Raw genomic sequence first — 20,600 nt, forward strand, 5'->3', positions numbered from 1 at the left:
GAGAGGCGTGCCCATTGGGGGTGTTCCCGAGTTGCNGCAGCTTCTCCCTGCCCCCTCATTTCAGATTTGCATGCCAGCAGAAGCTCCGGATTCATGTGTTACACCCAAATAACCAGACACGACCGCTTCCCCTTCCCCAGCGCGCAGAGGGAACGAACCGCTGAGCTAGGAGATGCAGCAGCACCGCTGGGTTTTAAATATCAGGAGCCATTTCAAAGTTTTCATGAACACAACAGCAGCGGCTAGAGACAGGCTCTGTGCAAGCTGCCCTGCGGCTCCGCTGATGCTAGTCCCGCTCTGCTCCCCACACACAGCTCTACCCATGTCCCTCAGCCCTGACTCGCAACCGCTTATCCAGCCCTGCGCATGTCAAGCAGAAACAGCTAGCGAAGCCATCCTCTGAAAAGACTTCGCAGCGCGGGCGACGTGCCTGAGGGACTAGGCCGAGACCATGACGTGTCTTCTACAGCCACCTAACCGAATTCTAGTCTCCAGCAGCGAAAAGGCCAACACAGGCCCAGAGCAGAACTGCCCTCGGTTTCCCCCTTTGTGGGCAGCAGGATGAGACGCCTTCCCCTCCAGGCTGGCAGAGGGAGCTCACCACGGTCCCCCAGCCTCAGGGCCTGCCAACTCAGCCGACTTACTCTTGCTGACTTTGAAGTGGGACCTGCCGATGGTTTGCTTCACGATGTTAGGGGTGACGGTGCTCATTTTCCATCGCAGCAGCTTCCTCTGCTCCCAGGGGAGCTTCTCCACTGGCAGGGAAGGAAGTGATTGCAAACGTCAGGGATGAAGGAAAACACAAGAGCTAACCTTTCTGTAGCCCCTTCTGTCCTGAAGGAACCCAGATGCCTTTACAAGCTTATCCTGACGGGTGAATCGGGGCTAGCTGATTGACAGTCGGGGAAGACTGTGAGGAGAGCTCTGTGCTCAGCTCAGACCACTTAAAGCTCAAGCAGGTAAAGTAATTATAGGAGGGCACAGAATGGAGGGAGATTACTGAAGGGAATCGAGTGGGTAGAGCACCACCCAGCAGGGCTCGGTCCCTTCCGTCAAACGGACCAATCCATCTAGTGCCGGAGACCCTCGTAGCCAAGTGCCCCGGGAAGGCTGCAGACAGCTTCTCCATGTTCGTAAGCCCACTACAGCCCTTGGAACCTTCCAAGCAGGAGATGGGCTGCCAGTTACCCCAGAGCTCTGCCCACCAGTGTGTGTACCACCTGCTCTCTTCCCGTTGGCTAACGCTCTAGGACAGGGGTGGCCAACCTGAGCCTGAGAAGGAGCCAGATTTACCAATGTACATTGCCAAAGAGCCACAGGAATACATCAGCAGCCCCGCATCGGCTCCCCACCCTCCAGCCTCTCCTCCTCTCCCCCAGGCCTCCCGCCTGCCATGATCAGCTGTTTTGCATGCGCAGGAGGCTCTGGGGGGTAGGGAGGGCACAGCATGTTCGGGGGAAGGGGTGGAGTGGGGGCAGAGCATGGGGTTGAGCAGTGAGCACCCCCCGGCACATTGGAAAGTTGGTGTCTGTAGCTCCAGCCCCAGAGTCGGGCCCTATGCAAGGAGCCGCATGTGGCTCCGGAGCCCCGGGCTGGCCACCCGCTCTAGGGACGGCTATCTCAGCACTGACCGGCCAGTATTCCGGCTCAGCCGCTTCTGGAAGCCAGAAACGTCAGATCTTCAGAGCAAGTCCCCCTTGAATGACATGAACTCTGCAAAGGGGGAGAGCTGTATTCTTGGCACCACCCCCAGGGCTCCCCCTCTCCAACCTCACCACAGCCATTTCCAACCCCTTTGGGTATTTTAACCCTGCATGCCTGTTTGCCTCAATAACATGGGGCAGGGAGTTCCACCGGTTAATTCTTAAAGGAGGTGGGGGTGGCCATTTTAGTTCGTTCCTTTAATTTCACAGAGGGGGTTACTTGTTCTTTTACCACGGGATGAGAAGGGAGCACCCAGCCTGCGTTACCGTTTCCAATGGTCACTCCAGCACAGGGCGACTTCCTGTTCCTTCCACCTCCTGCCCCTTTCTGCTCTCGGCACTCAAACCCAGCTCACCTTTCTCGTCCCGAGTACTGAAGTAGATGGTTGGAGGCACGGTGGGGAATAAACTGCATATGAGAGCTGGTTTGAGGATCCGCTCTTGGGCCTCAAGCGGTTGGGTCAAACACTCAAGACAATTCCTGGAAAAACAAGGGAGGGAGAGTGAGGAGGCTGGGCTGTTTTGAGACAAGAGACGAGGCACTGACAACAGGTCGAGAGAAACGGGCAGCCTGCCAGGAAGCCAGACCCCGGTACAGCTCCCCGGCAGCCGCTCTCAACACCAGCTCCCTGCAATTCACCCCCCTGGGCTCAGAGACTCTACGATGCACCAGGCATCAGGAAGGGATCTAAGGCCCTGAGGCCGGTCAGGGACAGGTGAGCAGATCAGCTTCTGCTCCAGGGCTGCTAGAAAGGGAAGGGCCAGGTGGAACTCCATTGTCCTGACTGGAGGGGGAAGCTACCCAAAGCGACCTGCAGTCCCTAGATCTGCCCCTTTCCAGCTGCCAGCACGGGACAAAGCCAGCCCTCCCAATCAGCCAACCGCAGGGAAGTGACGCTCGCATTACCTGGAGCGCGAGGCCCAGTTTAGCCACACAGGAGGTGTCAGAGCAAACACCCCTCGCCCTGCCAGGGGGCCATTTCCGAGGGCTTAGAGGAAGGCGCCGGCTCCATGACGTAGTCACTCCCTGCTGCAGGAGCCCAGGGGCCAAGCAGGGCCAGGCACGTGGGCCGTTTGTGACATTCAGACTGGTCCACTAGACGCTGAGTGAGGTGCCTCACAAGCCCAGCTCCTTGGCCAGAGGCCAGGCAGCTGTCAGAAAGCCGCAACTAAGTCCAGCTGGGGCAAATCCCAACCTGCACCCAGGAGTAATGAAGGGATGGGAGCGAACTGAAGACAGGGGCTTTACCCTGCGGCTAGCGAACGGGTGTTTCTCGTTGAAGGTATTTGCAGACTGGTCCATACGGGGGACAGAAAGCCCTAGTCTCCAATCAGCTGCCTTCGATTTGAAAGCCGGTCACTACATGTACTCTGTATCCTAAACCAAAATGGCTCCCCTCTGCCAAGGAGCCAAGCGTCTGCCTGAGACACCAACCCCTCTGCTGGAGCAACTCACCTGGAAATTAGAGCCACAGAGCCGTTGGGCGATAAGCCTGTGACGGAGGAGCTGTCCGACTCGCCTGGAGCAGAAGGAGAGACTACGTTAGACAAGGACCGGGGTCTCCTGGGGATGTTGTTGGAGATGAGGGAAAGAGTCTGAAAACTAAGGGCCACCAATGCTCTTCACAGCCTCCCTCGCCACCCCCAAGCGATCGCAGGAAACTGGCCAGGTGGATACGCACAGGAGTTTCAAAGGATCCCTTTCCATGCCCCACAGGGCCCTGGAACTACACCCAGCCACAAACCAGTTCTAATTCCGGGGCAGAGAATCTGAAATACCGGTGTGACACTCTGCACCCACATACAGCACAATGACAGGATTAGACTATATCTTGTACAATGGATGTCATGTAAGGTGTCAATGGAAAAGTTATGGTTTGCTGAACAGGATTATCCTATTTGTATGCATGTATCATTTTTGTATCTGAAGTGATGAATGCTGACTATGTGCGTGTATTTAGGGGTTTGCTCCTGGGTAACACCCACAAGGGGGGTTGCATTCAGCCTAGCCAGCACATTGTGAATGGACTAGCCAAAGTTAATGGCTCATTGGCAAAGACAAGGGGCCCTGGAAAGGCTTAGCCTCACCTGATAACTCCATTTTGGTACCTGTATTTTTCCACAAAATGGGCTGGCAGCTTGGCTTTAAACAAAGGGGTTCCCGCCATATGGAATAAGCTATAAAAGGGGGAAATGACATCACTGGGGGCCTCTCTCCCCACACCACACCTGGAAACACCTGAGGAACAAAGACGGAACTGGGGGAAGTGCTGGTCCCAGACAGGAAAGAAGGAAGCCTGCCTACGTATGAAACCTTGGTGGACTTTTATACTATCTGACAGGGTGAGACACTGCTTAATTCAAATCCTATTTAGTATATTAGGCTTAGATTGTGTTTTTGTTTATTTGCTAGGTAATCAGCCTTGATCTGTTTGCTATCCCGTATAATCCCTATAATCTCTCTTTCTAGAGTTAATAAACCGGTTTTATATTTTAGGTAAAACAGTGTGGTTTGAATGAAGTGCTTGGGGGGAAAAATCTCAGCTCAGGACCAAGAGCTGGTGCATGTCCACTTCCTTTGTAGGCGTGACGGGCTGGGTAATAACTCAGACACTGGTCAGGCTTTTGACCAGGGCACAACGGTACAGCTCCGGGGTCCTAGGCTGGGCGCTGGGGGTAATCTGGCTCGAGCCTCACTCTATTGTCAGTTCTTGAGTAGCTGAGAAGCCTTCATGCACCTGCAGCTGGTGTGTCCCGCCTGTGTGAGTACAACTCCTGCAGCTTGTCACGGCATCATGGGGTGAGAGGGAGCCCAGGCTGGTGAAACAGACGGCTCAGACATTCCTGAGGAGCCATGGCCTCGCTCACACCCAGCTCTCCACATCCCAGCCGGCTGGTTTGGAAAGCGAGGAGAGCACCGCTTGTTAAGGGGAAACGGCCTATGGAGCTCCATTTTGTGTTTCAGGCCCACTATTAGCTGGAAGCCAGCATTCCATGTACTAGGGGGGAGAAGGGGAGGCATCTGGACACAAGGAGATAAGGGCAGCAGTTGAGAAACAAGCTAGCCACATGCCTAAGCAGCTGCAGCATTAGGCAGCACGGGCAGCATGCCGAGAGGGGATAGGTGTAGATAAGGGAAAAGGTTATTGGCGATGACTTACGATGCACGGGGACAGCACGCTTTGCTAAAGAGTATATCATCTCTGTGTAACCTGCATTCTGGGTCCCCTCCTGACTAGCAGGGGGCACCACACTCGAGTGTAATAAACCTGTGATCTCTGTAATTCTCTGCAGTTGTGGACTTGGTTCTTGTGCCTCAGCCTAGACTGGAACTGCGTGGGACCTATAGGTATAATTCGCAACACGCTCACCGATCCCCAGTCACACACCCTCCTCCCCCCCAGCTCTACTCGGGACAGCCGCACTAACCCTCCTCTTCCTCCTCATCCTGACTGCAGCCGTCTTCCAAGCCATCCGGAAGCTCTTCTTCTGCATCAGCTTCAGGCTCCCCAGGGTCGAGCAGGGGCAGGTTGACGGCCGCCCTGGAACACAAGGAATTCAACGAAGAGTAAAGTCCATCCATGCAGCAGCACGCGCGGCTTGTCTCCATCACAGCACCACGGAGGCATCTCAGCAGCCCTCAAGAAGGATCTCCGCTGCGTGCCTGGGCTGATGTATGTTACATCAAGGCAGGGGCGGCTAGAGCGTGACACCTGGGGGCATCCTCTCACTTGGAAACAGAGCCCCTTCCCCTGAAGCTCAAGGGCTGCTGGGTACCACAACCTTGCTCTGGGAGATCTTCCTCTCCCCCTCACATTCCTCACTTGCAGTTCAACCCCCTCCCTCCGGGCCCCCATGTCACCTCCTTGCTCGCACAAGGCCAGCTCAGTCCCTAGAGAAGGTTTGGTCTGCTGCACTGCACACACAAACCTGGATCCTTCGCGACTGCAGGAGCAGCCCGAGTGAAAGAGCTGGGTCTGAAACTGGCTGTGCTTTTCCAGGGACGGGTGAGCGCTGCCACTTCGGAACCAGGCTGGCGCTGAGACACATGCGCTCGGTTCTCAGACACGTTTCAGCCCCAGTGTCCTGAGAACTAAGCAAACAGCTCCAGGAACCCCCTTATTGCAGCAAAGACAGGCAAAAGGCCCTGACCGCAGACGCTGAACATCCCCCGCATACGGGAAGCGGAGTGAGCCTGGCAGATCACTGGGGAAGCGAGATAATTGCAGACAGATCACAGGGGAAGCTGCAAAGGGAGCGAGGGCCCTTTGATCTCGGATTTAGTCACGAAGCTTTACCCAATACCTGACAGCTCACCTGCCACTCGTCCCTGCAGAGAGACAGGTTCTCCAGAGCTCAGGGCACTTCCCTTTCATTTTTAGCAGGTCCAATTAAACAGTCGCCTCTGTCTAAATGTTTGTTATTAGCACAGGAGACCAACCTGAGCAAGCCTGGCTGCACCACAGGGCTATTGGTACAGGTCAGGGAACTGCCCCGCACATGGGCAATAGTGCTTGAAAAAAATGCTGAGCCAGCCGGCAGCTGCCTAATGTCACGCTGCAGCAGTGATACCTACTTAGTACTCAGACAGCTCTTCCCAAAGGGGAGGCCATATAATTGACAGATGGGGAAACCGAGGCACGGATGGGCGGCGAAGAGACTCACTCAAGGTCACACAGGGAGTAAGGGGCAGGACCAGGGACAGAAGCCAGGCATGCTGGTTGATTCCCCGTCTGGGGCACACGGCTTCCCTCAGTTCGACAGCTGTAATGTATCGTGGCAAGTGGCAGCAGCGCTCCTAGGTAATCTGCTGCAGTCTCAAGCAATCGGCTTCCCATAAGCATCCACACCCCCGAGTGGGAATCTGGACCGGCTCTCAGAACACAGAGAAACAGGGGCTATGCCTGCTGAGACATGCAGAGGGGCACCAAGGCTGCGGCAGCCCAGTTGACCCCCTAGCCCCACAAAGGAGAGATCACAGAGGACTTTTACCATGGTACTCACTCTGGGTCTCTCAGGGGAGCGGCCTGCTCCCACTTCGCATCTTTGCTCAGCTGGATGGTGGACATCTGAGCTGCTACCGCGGAGATGTCGGCATGGTGGGCTGGCTCGGTTTTCCCCACCTGGTCTCCACTGCTCAGGGCCAGGAAGTTCACCGTCCGACAGGGCGCACTGGGGTCCGAAGAGTCAGAATTGGAGGCTAAGAGGCGAACACTGATTCGTTTAGTGCAGACGGTGGCGCTGTTGGGGCCAGCCAGGCTCAGGTTACCGCTCAGGCACCGGTTACCCAGCTCCAAGTTCAAGGGGGCGGCCGTTTCTTTTGGGCTCAGCTGGGCGAGGAGATGCTGTTTCCAGCGGCTGTTCCTGTTGAATAGGTTGTACTGGAAGCCCGTGTTCATGAGGCAGGAGGTCTCAATCCTGCGGCCGAATTCGTTGTAGGTAACCTTCCCGCTCAGTTTCCTCACGGCCTCTGTGAGCCGGATCTCTCGCTCCTTGGCTTTTAAAGTCTGCACCCGGCTCTCGCTGTCCTCCAAGTGCCAAGAGGTTCGCTCGGCTCGGAAGGCCGCGCTGGGCTGAACTGGAGACAGGCGGGGCCCAGGGGTGGCTTGCTCCAGCGTGAGGCCGTTGCCTTTCCCAGACCTGTTCTCTAGACTCATGGAGGAGCCGTCCCCGGTTCCCCCACAATGGGACCAAGATATCGCCGGAGACCTAGGGGCGTTCTTCAGTTTCTTGTTCTCTGGCAACTGCAGCGAAGGCACTTTAGCACTGTTTGGCCGTAGGAAGGAGTTATTGTTTAGCACTGGTTTGTACTGGGTGGACGTTTGTTTACCTGAGCCTAGAGGAGCGCATTTCCCCCCCGAGCCGGGCTGCTCCCCAGCCGCACTCGGCCGGGGGAACGGTTCCACCGCCGAGGATGCCATGCTGTGGTCAGCCTGGAGCCCTCTGGATGGGAAAGGAAGCTGTCGGCTCTCCGAAGCACTGGACCGTAAGCAGATGGACTCGAGCCGCTGGTAGGGCTTGTGTCTGAAGTATGAGCGCCGATACAGCAACGTGCTCCCAGCGAGGTCCGGGAAGGGGTGGGGCAGGGACCGGGAGAGGGGCAGGCTCCGGTCACTCAGGTGACTGCTGCATAACGAGGTTGGGTACAAGAAGCAGCCGCGCTGGGGAGGGATCCCTGAGTGGACTGGCCTGTGGTCCTGGAAAGTATTCACATGCTTTCTCCCTAGCTTCCAGTTGGGCTTCACCTGCTGCTGAGCGAGGAACCAGGCCTGGCTCTCGGGGGGTCTCGCCGCAGCTGGACCGGGGAGTTGGAAGTTGCTTCCCCCTTTGAGGCCTATGCTATAGTGTTCCGGTCCTGCAGAGGCCATGTAGAGCCATAGCACACCAGGCAAGGGCTGACTCAGAACAGGGACTCAGGCGGTCTCGCCATCATCTTCTCCAGGGTCCTGTCAGCCTGCAGCAAGGACACAGTAAGCAAAAGCCTTCAGCTGCACCTGCACCGTTGGCAATCACACCCCGCCCAGCGCCCAGCCCCAAGGCAGCGTGAGCTTTGTGAACCTCAATGGACAGTACTACAGTATCAGAGGGGACGGGTAGGTGGGCTGTGCTTACTCCAGCCATCCCTGCCTATCAACGGCTGCGCCCCCTCCCCACACTGCAGAGCGAGCCCATGGTGCCTCCTGCCCGGGCATCCCAGTGAGAAGTGAACTGCGTTTCCTGGGGTACAGGGGACACTCGAGTGAAAGGCCGCGTCTGACGTTCAGCGGGAAGATGGGGACGTTCCTGATTGCAGTTTACAAAGCAAATGCCCAAGAGGGAGTGACCACCCACAGCAACATTTCAGCCCCCAGCCAGGTGTAGGGCAGAGAAGGAGACTAGCTTAAACCCACCTGTGGGGCCTTGATCTTCACCTCTAATGCCCAAAACAGGCTAGCTAAAACCTCAGCTGACGCCACCTTCATCCCCTCCCCGCACCCTGGTACTCCCCTGGGACACAGGCTACAGAAGAGATCCAGAAAAATCCAACCAGGAAGAGAGAAACTCTGTCTATTCTGAGGGCTCCCGCATGCAAGGCTGGTTACAAAATATTAACACGCTCTTCGAATTCAGGTGATGGGGACGGGGGTAGGAGAATCTCAGGAAACTAGTTGGAAAATTCAGGGGTCACCCTCAGCATGGTATGAGCGACACACACTCTACCCCACCGTTAGGAAAGAGACCGCGGATGTCAAACTGATTATACCATCCCCACCCACAGAAGCCGGTGTACAACTTACTCTGCTACCCCAAAACAGAAAGCGAGTTTGCCACCCATCCTTTTGATGAGAACGGGAATTTTAGAACAACCACTATTGCTGAAGTGAAAACTACACCTAGATCACAGACTGTGGCTTGACTGCTCCCCTGGGTCTGCACACAGCCATGTGCATGCAGCCAGGCCGATTCAGCGTGTTACCCCTGCTCAAGGACTGGCTGTTGGGAGCTCCCCCAGGAGATGAGAGCCAGTGTTTCCCAGGACAGAGGGGAAGATACAGGGCAGGAGGAAGCAGGCAGACACACTCTGGTCTTAGTTCTGAACTCTCAGAGACGGAAGCTCTCTCTAGCCTGGACACAAAGTCAAAGGAAAAGCTGGTCTCTCGCACAAAAGTGGATGCTGCAAAGAACAGGTCAGCGAGGCCTTTGAAAGCGCTCAGCCCACACAAAAGCCTTTACTTTCTTAGCCAAGTCTAGGGGAGAAGCCCCTTTTCACTGCTGCTTTGCAGTTGCACTAGCGGCTACAAAAGAACAGATCCGGTTGCCAAAAAAATACAGCCACAGCGAAATGAGTCAGCAGATGAGACATCGCACAAAAGCCTGACTCAAGACTGGTGGACAATACAGCCAAACCCCTTCGAACATTGTCCGGTTTACACCGGGTGGATTTGATTTAAATCACTAGTCAGGAAGACCCGATTTAATCATGGTTTTCTACATAAAAGTGCATTCTTGATGGTTGTTATAACCTTCATACATATTCTTCACAACTCAGAGATACATGTAGGTTTCATTTTTAGAAGGTACACGCTATACATTTTGAAACAGTGATTTATTTTGAAAACTTTTCAGATTAGTTTTACAGCTATATCAGAAAACGAATGATTGTTTGGTTATTTCATTTTCCAAAGGTAATTGAAGCAGATATTATGAAGTCACTGGGAGGTGAAATATCTCCAGTTCAACAGGTTAATCATTAATATTTGGAGGATTTTCTTGCCATACTCTATTAAGAGGAGAACATCACCAGACAGACATTCACATTGTTTTATTTAACTAAAACATTAAGTATTCTGGATTTTTTTCTTCAACAGCAAACATAATATTTCAACAAAACAAGCATATGTCCCTCCCTTCTCACATTTATCTCCAGACTTTTTTTCCCTGTCCAGATCTATTCCGCCCCCAACAATCTTCTATTCATTGAACTTTCTGAAACTTTGCACTTTTAGAGAGGTAAGGGATTGACTCTGTGTACACAAATTTGCAGAGGGACAATAGGGTTGAGGTCTGTTATTTCTCACCTCTATATATTATTTATTTAAAAACATTTTTGCTGTTAACAAGCATGTTATCTCTCGAGACACAAATCCATAGTTTGAGAACTGCAAAACTAAGCATCTCTGATGGTATCTTCTACACTGAGCACTGAGTCCCATTGGGCAGATTGAAAGATTACCCTAAATAATCTATACAGAAGCCCCTGGAACCCTATAAAATTGGGTTCTTAATCCATGAACTATTGGAACTCATTTACAAAACTTTTCTTAAACATGACGTGAATATATTGTCTCATACTATAGAATTAGAATTTATAATCCCTATTCCATGATGAGATATCTGAGCAATAATGTATCTTAATTAAAACTATCTTTAGATAAAATGCTTTTTGAGTAAAAACCTATACAAAAAATCCGATTTAAATAAAAAAAATCATTGATTTTTAGCCCCCGAGTTTACAGCATTCCTGATTCCTGCGCACAGGTCATGAGGTCCCAGTGCTTCCCTTAAAGACCCAGCTCCTGGAGTCATGATTATGTGACAATCTCAACTCTCAAGTTTCTCACCCTCCTGGTTGCAGAGAAGAGCCTGACCACGTCACCTGAGTGTGCTCTGAAGGCTCAGGCCTGGTCTACATTAGAAAATAAAGTCCGTTTACCAACGGTCGATGGGCCGTTGACCTAGTGCTGTCTACATGGGGACTTAGGTCAGCTCAGGGGGGTGGATTTTTCGCTGCTCGGGGAGGTGGATTACCCATGCCGACGGGAGAACCCTTCCCGTCGGCGTGGGCAGTGTCTATGCTGAAGCCCTACACCAGCGCAGCGGTGCCGCTACAGCGTTTTCAGGGTAGACAAGCCCTCAGAAACCAGAAGACGAAATTTGCTCCCAATATACAGTCTTGCAACATTTCATGATTTTTAAGCCAATCTCACCATTTTGGGGGCCTGCCTCCACTTGTAACCATTTATACGGAACCTGGCCATTCCTTTGGGGGGGCACTTTTCTTGGCAGCCATACCAAAAGGAGATTCCACCAAGATAAACGGAGCAGTGTCTATATTAGACACACCCGCAAAACCCAAACCCTGCCAAACCAACACACTCCCCTGTGCACACCTGCGGAGACGGGGAGCACGTGGGACAGATGTTAGTCACATGGTTTAATGCACAACTGGAATGTGCCCAGATACTGCGGTGATGTGGACGAAAGAAGAACCCGGACAGAACAGAATTAGCGGGTTGAATTAATTCCCAAACGTTCGTTTACCTTTCACCACCCGGGAGCCTTGCTCTTTTTAACTGCACTACACCGTTAGCAGGAATTCACGTACAAGGACACTAGAATACTTGGGAACGTGGTGGGCAGAAAGTGTATTAAGTTTAGCACAAGTTCTCTTTGGAGCAGCAGGAACAGAACTGGTCCTGTAAAGGGCTCTGGCAGCTCAGAAGACTGGCAATGGGAAAGGAGCCACATGCAAACTCCAGGCCATTGGGTCCAGTTGAGGAGACAGCTCTCCGAGAGGAGTGGACTCGGTCGGACAAGCAGAGCGCCTAGCAGGGATCATCTGCAGACCTGAACTTTCCCAGGAGTTCATGGATTTCACAGCCCTAGTACCAGCACCTCCAGCCTGAGTCCAGCTCAGGACAGCAGCGCCCGAACTAGGGGAGATGTGGTCTCCCTGGAGTCTCTGTTCACGTCAGCGGCAGGCTCTGCAGAGAGGTACAGGGCACAGGGACTGAACAGAAGCGAGCGCTCTGGGTCAGGCCCAAGACAGAGGCTGTGCCCTGCTGCCTTTAGCTGGGAGTGCACGATGGTGTCCGTTTCCGTGGATGCCAAGCTGACACCCTTCCCCAGCACTGCTCACTAAGGGGGTGTCTACATAGCAGCTGGGAGCATGCGTCTCAACGGGGCTTCACGGAGGCGCTACCTCGGCTCGAGCCAGCAGGCTGAAAGTAACAGCATACCCAGGGCAGCAGCCGGGCTAGTCACCTGAGCACAAACCCACCCGACATACTCGACTCATAGCTTGAGCAGCCACCCGCGCCGCCCCGGCTCCATGGCTGGCAGCTCAAGCTCAGCGACCGCGACCGTCTGCCTGTGCGGTGACGCACGCTCCAGGCGGCAGTGTGGGAGAACAGAGCACCCAGGGAATCCACCTGTGGCTCACTATCTGGACTCGACTTAGTTCCCGCTAACCGAGCGGTTAGAAGCACGACACCTCTGGACTCTCCCCTTTCAGATCTCTCTGGCGGCTCCACCCAGCTCTGGGCGCCGGCGAGGAAAGGAAGCTACTCAGAGCAGGACTTCAGTGCATTGCTCTCCATGAACACGGCTGCGAAGAGCTACAAGGGAGAGCGTGTGAAATCGCTGCAGGTCCCCACAGATGAACAAGGTACATGGGCCTATGGACTGCCTGTCCTCCCATCCTGCTCGCTAGTGTTCTCAGCATCACAACAAACCCTCCCACACAAACCTCACCATCCACAGGGCTCACCGGTGCACCAGGAAACAGCACAGCGGATAGTGCAGAGCCGCCCGCCCGCCTGGAGGTCCTTACGGTTCTATACTGATCCGTCAACAATGCAAACTAGTAGAATGGTGGAGATTTGCTCTCGGCAGAGAGAATCAAGCCTGTTGCCTGGTATTGTGTTACCTAGTCTGCACCCAACAACATGTTCCTCCCTGTTGTGACATTCACATCGATTAGCACAAGACAAAGAGACTGAAGCCAAGACACCATGAACTGCTGGGATTGAGTTACTCCTGGTAAACAGATTACTTAAGATTTGCTTCTAGCTCTCATTCCCCAGGCACATGCAGACTGCAAAGGCACTTGAGTTCTGAAGCTATTCCAGGGGACAAATCAGGTTAATCTGAGAAGAAACTGTGTAAAAAGGAGGGAGGAAAGAAACCCACCACCCAGGATATGGCTGACTCAGAGTATGTCTACACTTAAACCTCTCCAGCGGCACAGCTGCAGCACTTCAGTGTAGACACTACCCTGATGAGAGGTATTCCCCCGTAGGGGTCGGTAATCCACCTACCCGAGAGGCAGTCACTAGGATGATGAAAGCACTCTTCCGTCTCTCTCTCACCACCGGAAGTCGGTCCAATAAAAGATATTCCCTCCCCCACCTTGTCTCTCTAATACTCCCCACAAGCAGTTATATGGCATAGGTAGCAGTATAAATTATACCACTAGAGTTCGAGCGGTTAGCTTCCCCGTGTAGACAACTCAGAGACCGCGCATGGTCAGAGATGGGGAGGAAGGAAAAGTGAACCACGCAGAGATAACAGAGTGAGATAACTCCGAGAACAGGAAACAAACAATTCATGGGGCCACTGGCAAAGCACAGGACAGACAGGGACCAACTCTCAGAGGAGAATTCTTCAGTAGCTGGAGATTTTAGGCATTTGCTTCCTCATTCAAAGCTACACTGTTCTCGAGCCAGCTAACCTCCAAGCACTCACTAAAGCTGTCGCAAAGCAAGTTAGACGGGACAAAGCTTTGCATTGCCACTGGGAACAACCCCTGCCTGGCCCCAGGGAAGGGGCTGGCTGAGCTGAGAATTTTCCATCTCTAACATCTAGGATTTTACTGCTCTCCTCAGTCAATGCCCCAGAGTGCAACGGGAAATGCCATCGCCTCCCAGGGGAGAGAGCAAGCCTCACCTGACAGCGCCCCCGGTGCATGGCATAACACAGGTCGTGCTAACTGACACCGGGGAGGTAAGACCTGGGGAGCAGCATCACAAAAGCGGAGTCTGCCAACCAAGTCAAGCCATGGGTTCGAAAGCAAACTGAAACCCAGACTATCAACAATCCATGTCCTAGGCTCTTCCTGCAGGAGAAGTAGCAGCTGCCAGGAACAGGCTAGCCCTGCTCTGCAGATTTCTCCCCCAGCACCAGGGCCGACTCCAGCTGTTTTGCTGCCCCAAGCGTCAAAGAAAAAAAAAAAAAAGCTGCGATTGGCAGCACTTCGGCGGCAGCTCTACCGCGCCGCTTTATTCTTTGGCGGCTGGTCCTCCCCTCCGAGAAGGACCGAGGGACCCGCCGCCGAATTGCTGCCGAAAACCCGGACGTGCCACCCCTTTCCATTGGCCGCCACAAGCACCTGCTTCCTGCGCTGGTGCCTGGAGCCGGCCCTGCCCGGCACTGTTTCTATTGCTGTGCCCTTGTTAACCGAGCTGGTGGTTAGCACTTACTCCGCATCTGAAACAGAGCCAGGTATTGCTACCACCACGTCCTCTAAAATCTCTAGGGCAGTCTCATCTTCCATCGCTCTGTTCCGCGGGCTGTCACGGCCAGCAGCCCTGCCAAGCCACCAACGCCAGGCGAGGGAGCTGGGCGCCACTCTGCCTCACAAAGCAGCTGCGGAACGATTAAGTAGGGTTGGAATCTTTATTGTTGAACAGACCAGCCTGCCTCTCAGCTCCCAGTAAGCCGGCAGGGCTAAGAGTCAGACAGAAACACTCGTAAATGAAGGAAGTTGGATCTGGATTCATGGTGAGACACATACGGGGCCCCTGAAGACCATCTTTAGAGAGCTACCGAGTAGAACTGCTCTTTGGTATAGTTACTGGATTTACATAGCACCTTTAATGTAGATCCAAGACCTAGTGAATTCAGCAGGAGTTTTGCCATTGCTTTATAAGCACCATGCAGTGCGTGCACGGGGACAGCGAGCTGTCTCCAGCGATTCTCCCCACCTCTGCCTCTACAGCCGTAAGACATGGAAAGACAGAGGTACTTTCCATGTGCTGCCAGGGCAGTGTTTTACGAACTGCTCCCTCGGGCGCACTGCCCCCTTTCCCACCCACAGCAGGACACGGTGCCTGTATAGCTCACGGTTATTCCTCCGAGCGAGGTACCCGGGACAGGGTTCTGGACTGCACACGGGAGCAACAGTTTATCCAAACGTGGGGACACCCAAATCGCCTGCAACACCTGGGATGCAAATCCTGCAAAGGGCGTTTGCATGAGACTTCCTGCTGGATTTGAAAAGGATCCCAGAATAACTGGTGACGGTCCGAGCTTCAATAGTACTTAGCACTCACGCAGCGCTTCCCCTCCGGAGATCTCCAAGCACTTTGCAGCGCTGGATTTTAACAATATCGACGTGGGCTGAATTGACTTGAGGGGGTCATTTTAAGCAAGTCGCACCCCCAGACTAATCCAAGGGAGCTGAGAGAGCAAGGCTGTTAATGCTACTACAAAGGGAACAGGCCAACCAGCAGCAGACACTGCCCATGCTGGAACCAGTCACTGCAGTCCACCCATCTGGCTTCGCGGCCTGCTTAGTGCTGAATGAAGGCTCTGGGGGAGGTGCATGAGCTCCCAAAGCAATCCGTTAATTAGACAGCTGGACCCTAAACGAGATACCCGGCGGACAAGCCCAACCATGCTCAGGCTTGTTTTCCTGTTCACAATGGGATACGGTGGGGGGGCACCACACAGACTCAGGAGATCTGGATCTAGGCACACCTCTACCACAGCCTGGCCCTGCAGCCTCAGGCAGGTCAGTTCACCTCCCCCGCCCGCACGATGCATTAGTCCGGGCATACTGGGGGCTTCAAGGACACCGAGGTCTTCGGCTGGAAACGGCTGCAGACCTGCCGAGTCCTGTTACTGGGAGCTCCCCAGCATGGCCTCAGGCACAGGTTAGACACTGTCATGCTCAGCCTGAAATCCCACCGCAGCAGTTTTCTCCAAAGGACACACATCAAGGAAGTGCCGAGCAGAAACGTGACTCAGCAAGTCATCCTCTAGCACCGCCCGCACGGGACAGCGAGAGAGCAAGGCCATAGGACACGCGGTCCAGCTGCTGTACTGACTACAGACCCAGCAGCACAGGGAGTCCATGCCCCTCCGTCCGCTCCTCTCGGCTCCGGCAGCTGCAACATTAGGGTTTGGGTCTCTGTGCAGTTTCTATCCCACCCCATGCGCTGGGCAGCAGAGACCCCTTCTACAAACCTCAGGGCAGAGACCAACAACAAAGGATGTTCAAGTTTTGCTTAACCAGAGGTCACATCTAATGCATCTCTGTGCTGATTCAAGCATGCACCCCCCACAAAAACCCAGCGGGCCTATCGGGAGTACAGGCTGTATCCTCAGCTGAGCAGTAACACAGGCCATGAGAATCCCCAGAACCGAGCCACATCTCCACTCCACATGTCAAACACAAGGCTGGGGAAGCTATTTGCCTGCTCCATAAACAGACTTGATCTGACACCCACAGCAGGATGTCAGAGGTGCTCAGCTCAGGGGAAAAAAGACTTGGAATTTGCCTTTGTGCTTCTTTACGCTGTATAAAGACAGCTTGATCGTCCCCCCCACACCACCGCCATCCAGACCCACGCACACTGTGTTTATTTAACATAGGTCTTGACTTAAGCGAAACCTGATTAATTGAGGGGAGGGGTTGTCATTCCCATTGTTGAGAACTCTTCTGGTTTTGTTCACACCTATTTCAGCCACTGGGGGAGAAAGAAAAGCTCTTTTGCTTTAAGATTTAGCAGCCCAAACCCTTCAGTCAAGGGTTGAGAAAGCTTCTCAGACACGTTTCTGACTCACCCAGGAACCCTTCCACTAAAAGCAAGAGAAGACAAGACTTGACTTTCCTGATATTTCTAAGAGAAAAATCAAACTTTTTTAACAATCTTTTGCTGCATCCGGACGTGTAGAGAAGGGGACATGACTCCGTTTCCCCCTCCTTGCAGATCACCATTACTATCTAGCTAAGTAGACTATAGAGGACGTTCAAACACACATTTAAGTTAAATAAGAAAAAGGGGAAGTGAACACCTATTTCTGGTTGAATGACCCCACACAGTTTTGACAAAAGAAGCCACTGAACATTTTAGGGGTGATGGCAGCCCGAGCGATAGGCAGAGCTGTGGATTGCAGAAGAGCTCTTGATAAACATCGTTTGCTCTTGGGTTGGTTGGCACAATTAGTGCACAGAGCGGTGGATGTGACTTGCCAAGATTTCAGTACACCTGAGAGTGTGCAACAAAACCTTGTAGAGAAACTTCATTCCAATTGGGGTGGGGGCCAATTTCGGTGGTGGGGCTACAACTGCTGAGCGTGTACACGGAGGAGAGGTGGCTGAAGGTCCATAAACAAGGGCTTAGGACAGTGGTCACCAACCCGTCTCGCAATCTCCAGCAGTGCAGCCGCTAAGACCGGCTCCCTGCCTGCCGCAGCCCCACACCGCTCCCAGAAGTGGCCAGCGTGGCCCTGGGGATGGGGAAAGAGTTCTCCACACACTGCTCCTGCCAGGAATGGGGAACTGTGGCCAGTGGGAGCTTTGGGGGCGGTGCCTGCAGAGAGGGGCAGCGCACAGAGCCATGTGCGCCCCGCACCCCTCCCATGTGCACCCCCACACCCCTCTGCAGAAGCTCATTCGCCCCTTCCGGGAGCGACATTGGGCCGGGACAGGCAGGGAACCCGCCTTAGCCTCGCTGCGCCGCCGACCGGGACCTGCCCGCAGTAAGGGCCGCCTGGCAGGCAGCTACACCCCAACCCCCAGCCCTGAGACCCCTCCCAGAGCCTGCACCCCCAACCCCCACCCTGACTCCCCTCCCAGAGCCAGCAGCCCACACCCCCTCCTGCACCCAAACACTCTCCCAGAGCTTACAAGCAGTCCTCCAGCACCAAACCCCTAATGCAACTGTTCCTGTAGCAGTGATTGCGCTAGTCATATTTTTGACCTCTGCTGCCCAAGGATTACAGTGCCTGGAAGCCCACCTCCCATTTAAAAGCCCCAGCACATCTGGGAAATGCCTCTTTCCCAGCCACCTCCACACGCCTGGCTCCATCTCTCCCTGGTGCTGCTGCCTGGGCCAGGAAGGAGATCCCACATCTCCAGAGGAGGGGAACTGGCACAGGAACAAGGCGATGGAGAACCGGGGGTACAGCAAAGACAAAGGCCAATGCCAGGCAAAGGAAAGGCTTAGCAGCAGACAAAGGAACAGAACCTGAAGTCTGGGGGTGCCCCCACGACATGCCCGTTACGACCAGCTCAACGCTGTACAGCACTGAGAAGCCGCCGTCACCACCCTGGAAAGCAGCCGGAAAACGCTCTCGAACCCACACTCCCCACGCTGTGTGCTGGCAATCAGGAGCAAAGCAGTAACGACCGTGAGCCTGTCCATACAGCCCAAGGTGGGGAAAAGCATGACACTGTAGTACTTATCATCCGCTGTCCCCGCCCCAACACCTAACAGCAGCCCCCTCTGTCTGCTTTACCCTGACCTCGGCTGGGATACCTTTGAGATTAGACACATGGGCAGAAAACGCGCTGGGGCACCACACACAGAGCGATCATATCAGAGGGAGGCAATCAGCCCCGCCCTCTCCCACAAGGCCCTGGAGCAGCTACTCTACAAGCGTGGCATCTAGTTCTAGGCGCCGCATTTCACCGAAGACGTTGCCAAACTGGAAGGCGTTCAGGGAAGAGCCACAAGAATAATTAGGCGGCTGCGGGGACCGACTTGTGAGGAACAAAATCTATTTATCTCGGCTAAGCAACAACTGGGAGACAGAAGAGTCTTGCTGATACCTGCAGGGTATAAACACGAAGGAGGGGAGGAATTATTTAACAGAACTGGCATCTGACAATGGCGAGGAAGGGGACAAACAGATGGCTGCTTCTCAGGCATAACCAGGCTCCTTTGACAGTTACCTTCCCTACCTGTTGCACCTTGTCCAACTCAGATTGTAAACTCCCTGGGCAGGGACTGTCCACCCCTAGCAGCCTAGGGCCCTGATCAGGATCAGAGGGGCCACGCAATACAAATAATTCAATCCGGTACATGGGGTGTAACTGGGCCAAGTCAGATTAAAGGGAAAGCGAAGATGCTGAGGTGGTTCTGTAGCGTGTGGGACCAATCTCCCAATCAGCTCGTGTAACATTTGAAACTCGATTGGCTACACTAGTGACGGGACAATAAGGAACAAACTCTCCCATGCTGGATGATCTAACAGGGCTTCCCCACCTCTGGCTACTCGGACTCCCAGCCAGGCTGGAGGCAGAGTTCAGCACAGATTTCTAGGCTATTTTCAGTGTCCCTTTTGGGTACAGCTCTCCTGGCTGAGCCACCAGTTCCTTTATCTGACAGCAGAGCAGCAACCAAGGGGTCACAAGAAGGCTGCTCGGCAGGGCTCCTCCACCTCAGGAGACCGAGAAAAGAGGAGGCCCCAAATGCTGCCTTCATGCTCACTAAACCCTGGGTGTCAGCGACCACAGTGACTGGTGCTGCCTAAGATCTTAGCGTGGGTGAGGGGCTATCAGAGGACCCAGTCAATCACCCGGGTGGCCTATGCTGGCATGCACCCTGCTGTACATTTCTAGATTTATCCATTTTGAGGCCAGAAGGGAACACTGCGGTGAGCCGGTCTTCCCTGCAAAACACAGCCCACAGACCAACTCCCAGGTTCTGTGCACTCTCGCTGAGACCCCCCAAGCAGGAGAACTCCCACGACTTCCCTCGGGGCGGCTCTGCCAAAGCCTGATTCAGCTTCATGTCCGATATCTTCCCAGCTATTCAGCTGGGACGTTCCCTGTTCATTTCATCCCCCCTCCGTATCACTCGTGGGCTGGAAACGTAGGTGCGGGGGGATGGCTGCATTACAGGGCCTATGTTAGCATAGCCCCCTAGCGCGCACACGGTCTGCCCCACCACTAGGGGTTTTTCCACCTCCCGGAACGACTTAACTGGGGCCAGAAGCCCTCTTCTGCATCCACACTGCGGGTTTTATCGGCACAGCCTCGTCAGGCAGGGACATGGTTTTCTCACGCCCCGACCGATGTGGATATGCCGACACAACTCTGACGTGCAGACTAAGGCTACGTCTACACTTCAAAAAGAAGTCAGCCTATGTTAGGTCAACTTACAGCCATGCCATTAATTCCTGCCGTGGCTGATGTCCACACTGCCCTCGGTGCGCAGTCCTCACTAGGAGCGCTTCCACTGACCGAAAAGGGGCAGTGTGGGGGGCTGAGAGCCAGGGCTTCTCACCTCCGGCAGGGAGATCCACACCCGTAATCTGGTCAGCTGCTGTGCTTCCAGCGGGGAGCCGGGACCCCAGGAGGCAGCCGAAGCCAGGAGCATGGGTGGCAGCCCAGCTTGGAGCGGAGACCGGGCAGCAGCCAGGCTCTGGAGCCGGGAATCAGTTTCCTTGTCAATGTCATGAGTCCTCCAGCAGAGCCGTGAAATTGATGAGACAGCCAACAGCCAAGGTAAGTAAGACAGTGTCCCCCTAAGCGTCTGGTGGAGGGGGTTTTACACTGTCGGCATAGCAGGGGAGTTCCATCGGCGGGAGGAACACCATGTGTACCCCCCCCAGGTTTGGCCACAA

The 20,600-nt window shown here is 54.2% G+C and overlaps 1 protein-coding gene across 1 annotated transcript in view; it reads right to left on the reverse strand.

The window, feature by feature from the left end:
* Nucleotides 1–597: 597 nt before the first annotated feature.
* TTLL4 (tubulin tyrosine ligase like 4) overlaps nucleotides 598–20,600 on the reverse strand; it is a 20,873-nt gene continuing 870 nt past the window's right edge. Inside the window, exons 2-6 of the mRNA XM_034785999.1 lie at nucleotides 6,708–8,157; nucleotides 5,133–5,245; nucleotides 3,160–3,223; nucleotides 2,060–2,184; nucleotides 598–755 (exon numbers count right to left, since the gene is read on the reverse strand). Of these exons, the coding sequence (XP_034641890.1) occupies nucleotides 598–755; nucleotides 2,060–2,184; nucleotides 3,160–3,223; nucleotides 5,133–5,245; nucleotides 6,708–8,071 (1,824 nt within the window). The 5' untranslated portion in view covers nucleotides 8,072–8,157. The remainder of the gene's footprint in view (nucleotides 756–2,059; nucleotides 2,185–3,159; nucleotides 3,224–5,132; nucleotides 5,246–6,707; nucleotides 8,158–20,600) is intronic.

The sequence above is a fragment of the Trachemys scripta genome, chromosome 11 (genome assembly GCF_013100865.1).
Source record: "Trachemys scripta elegans isolate TJP31775 chromosome 11, CAS_Tse_1.0, whole genome shotgun sequence".
Lineage (NCBI taxonomy): Eukaryota > Metazoa > Chordata > Testudines > Emydidae > Trachemys > Trachemys scripta.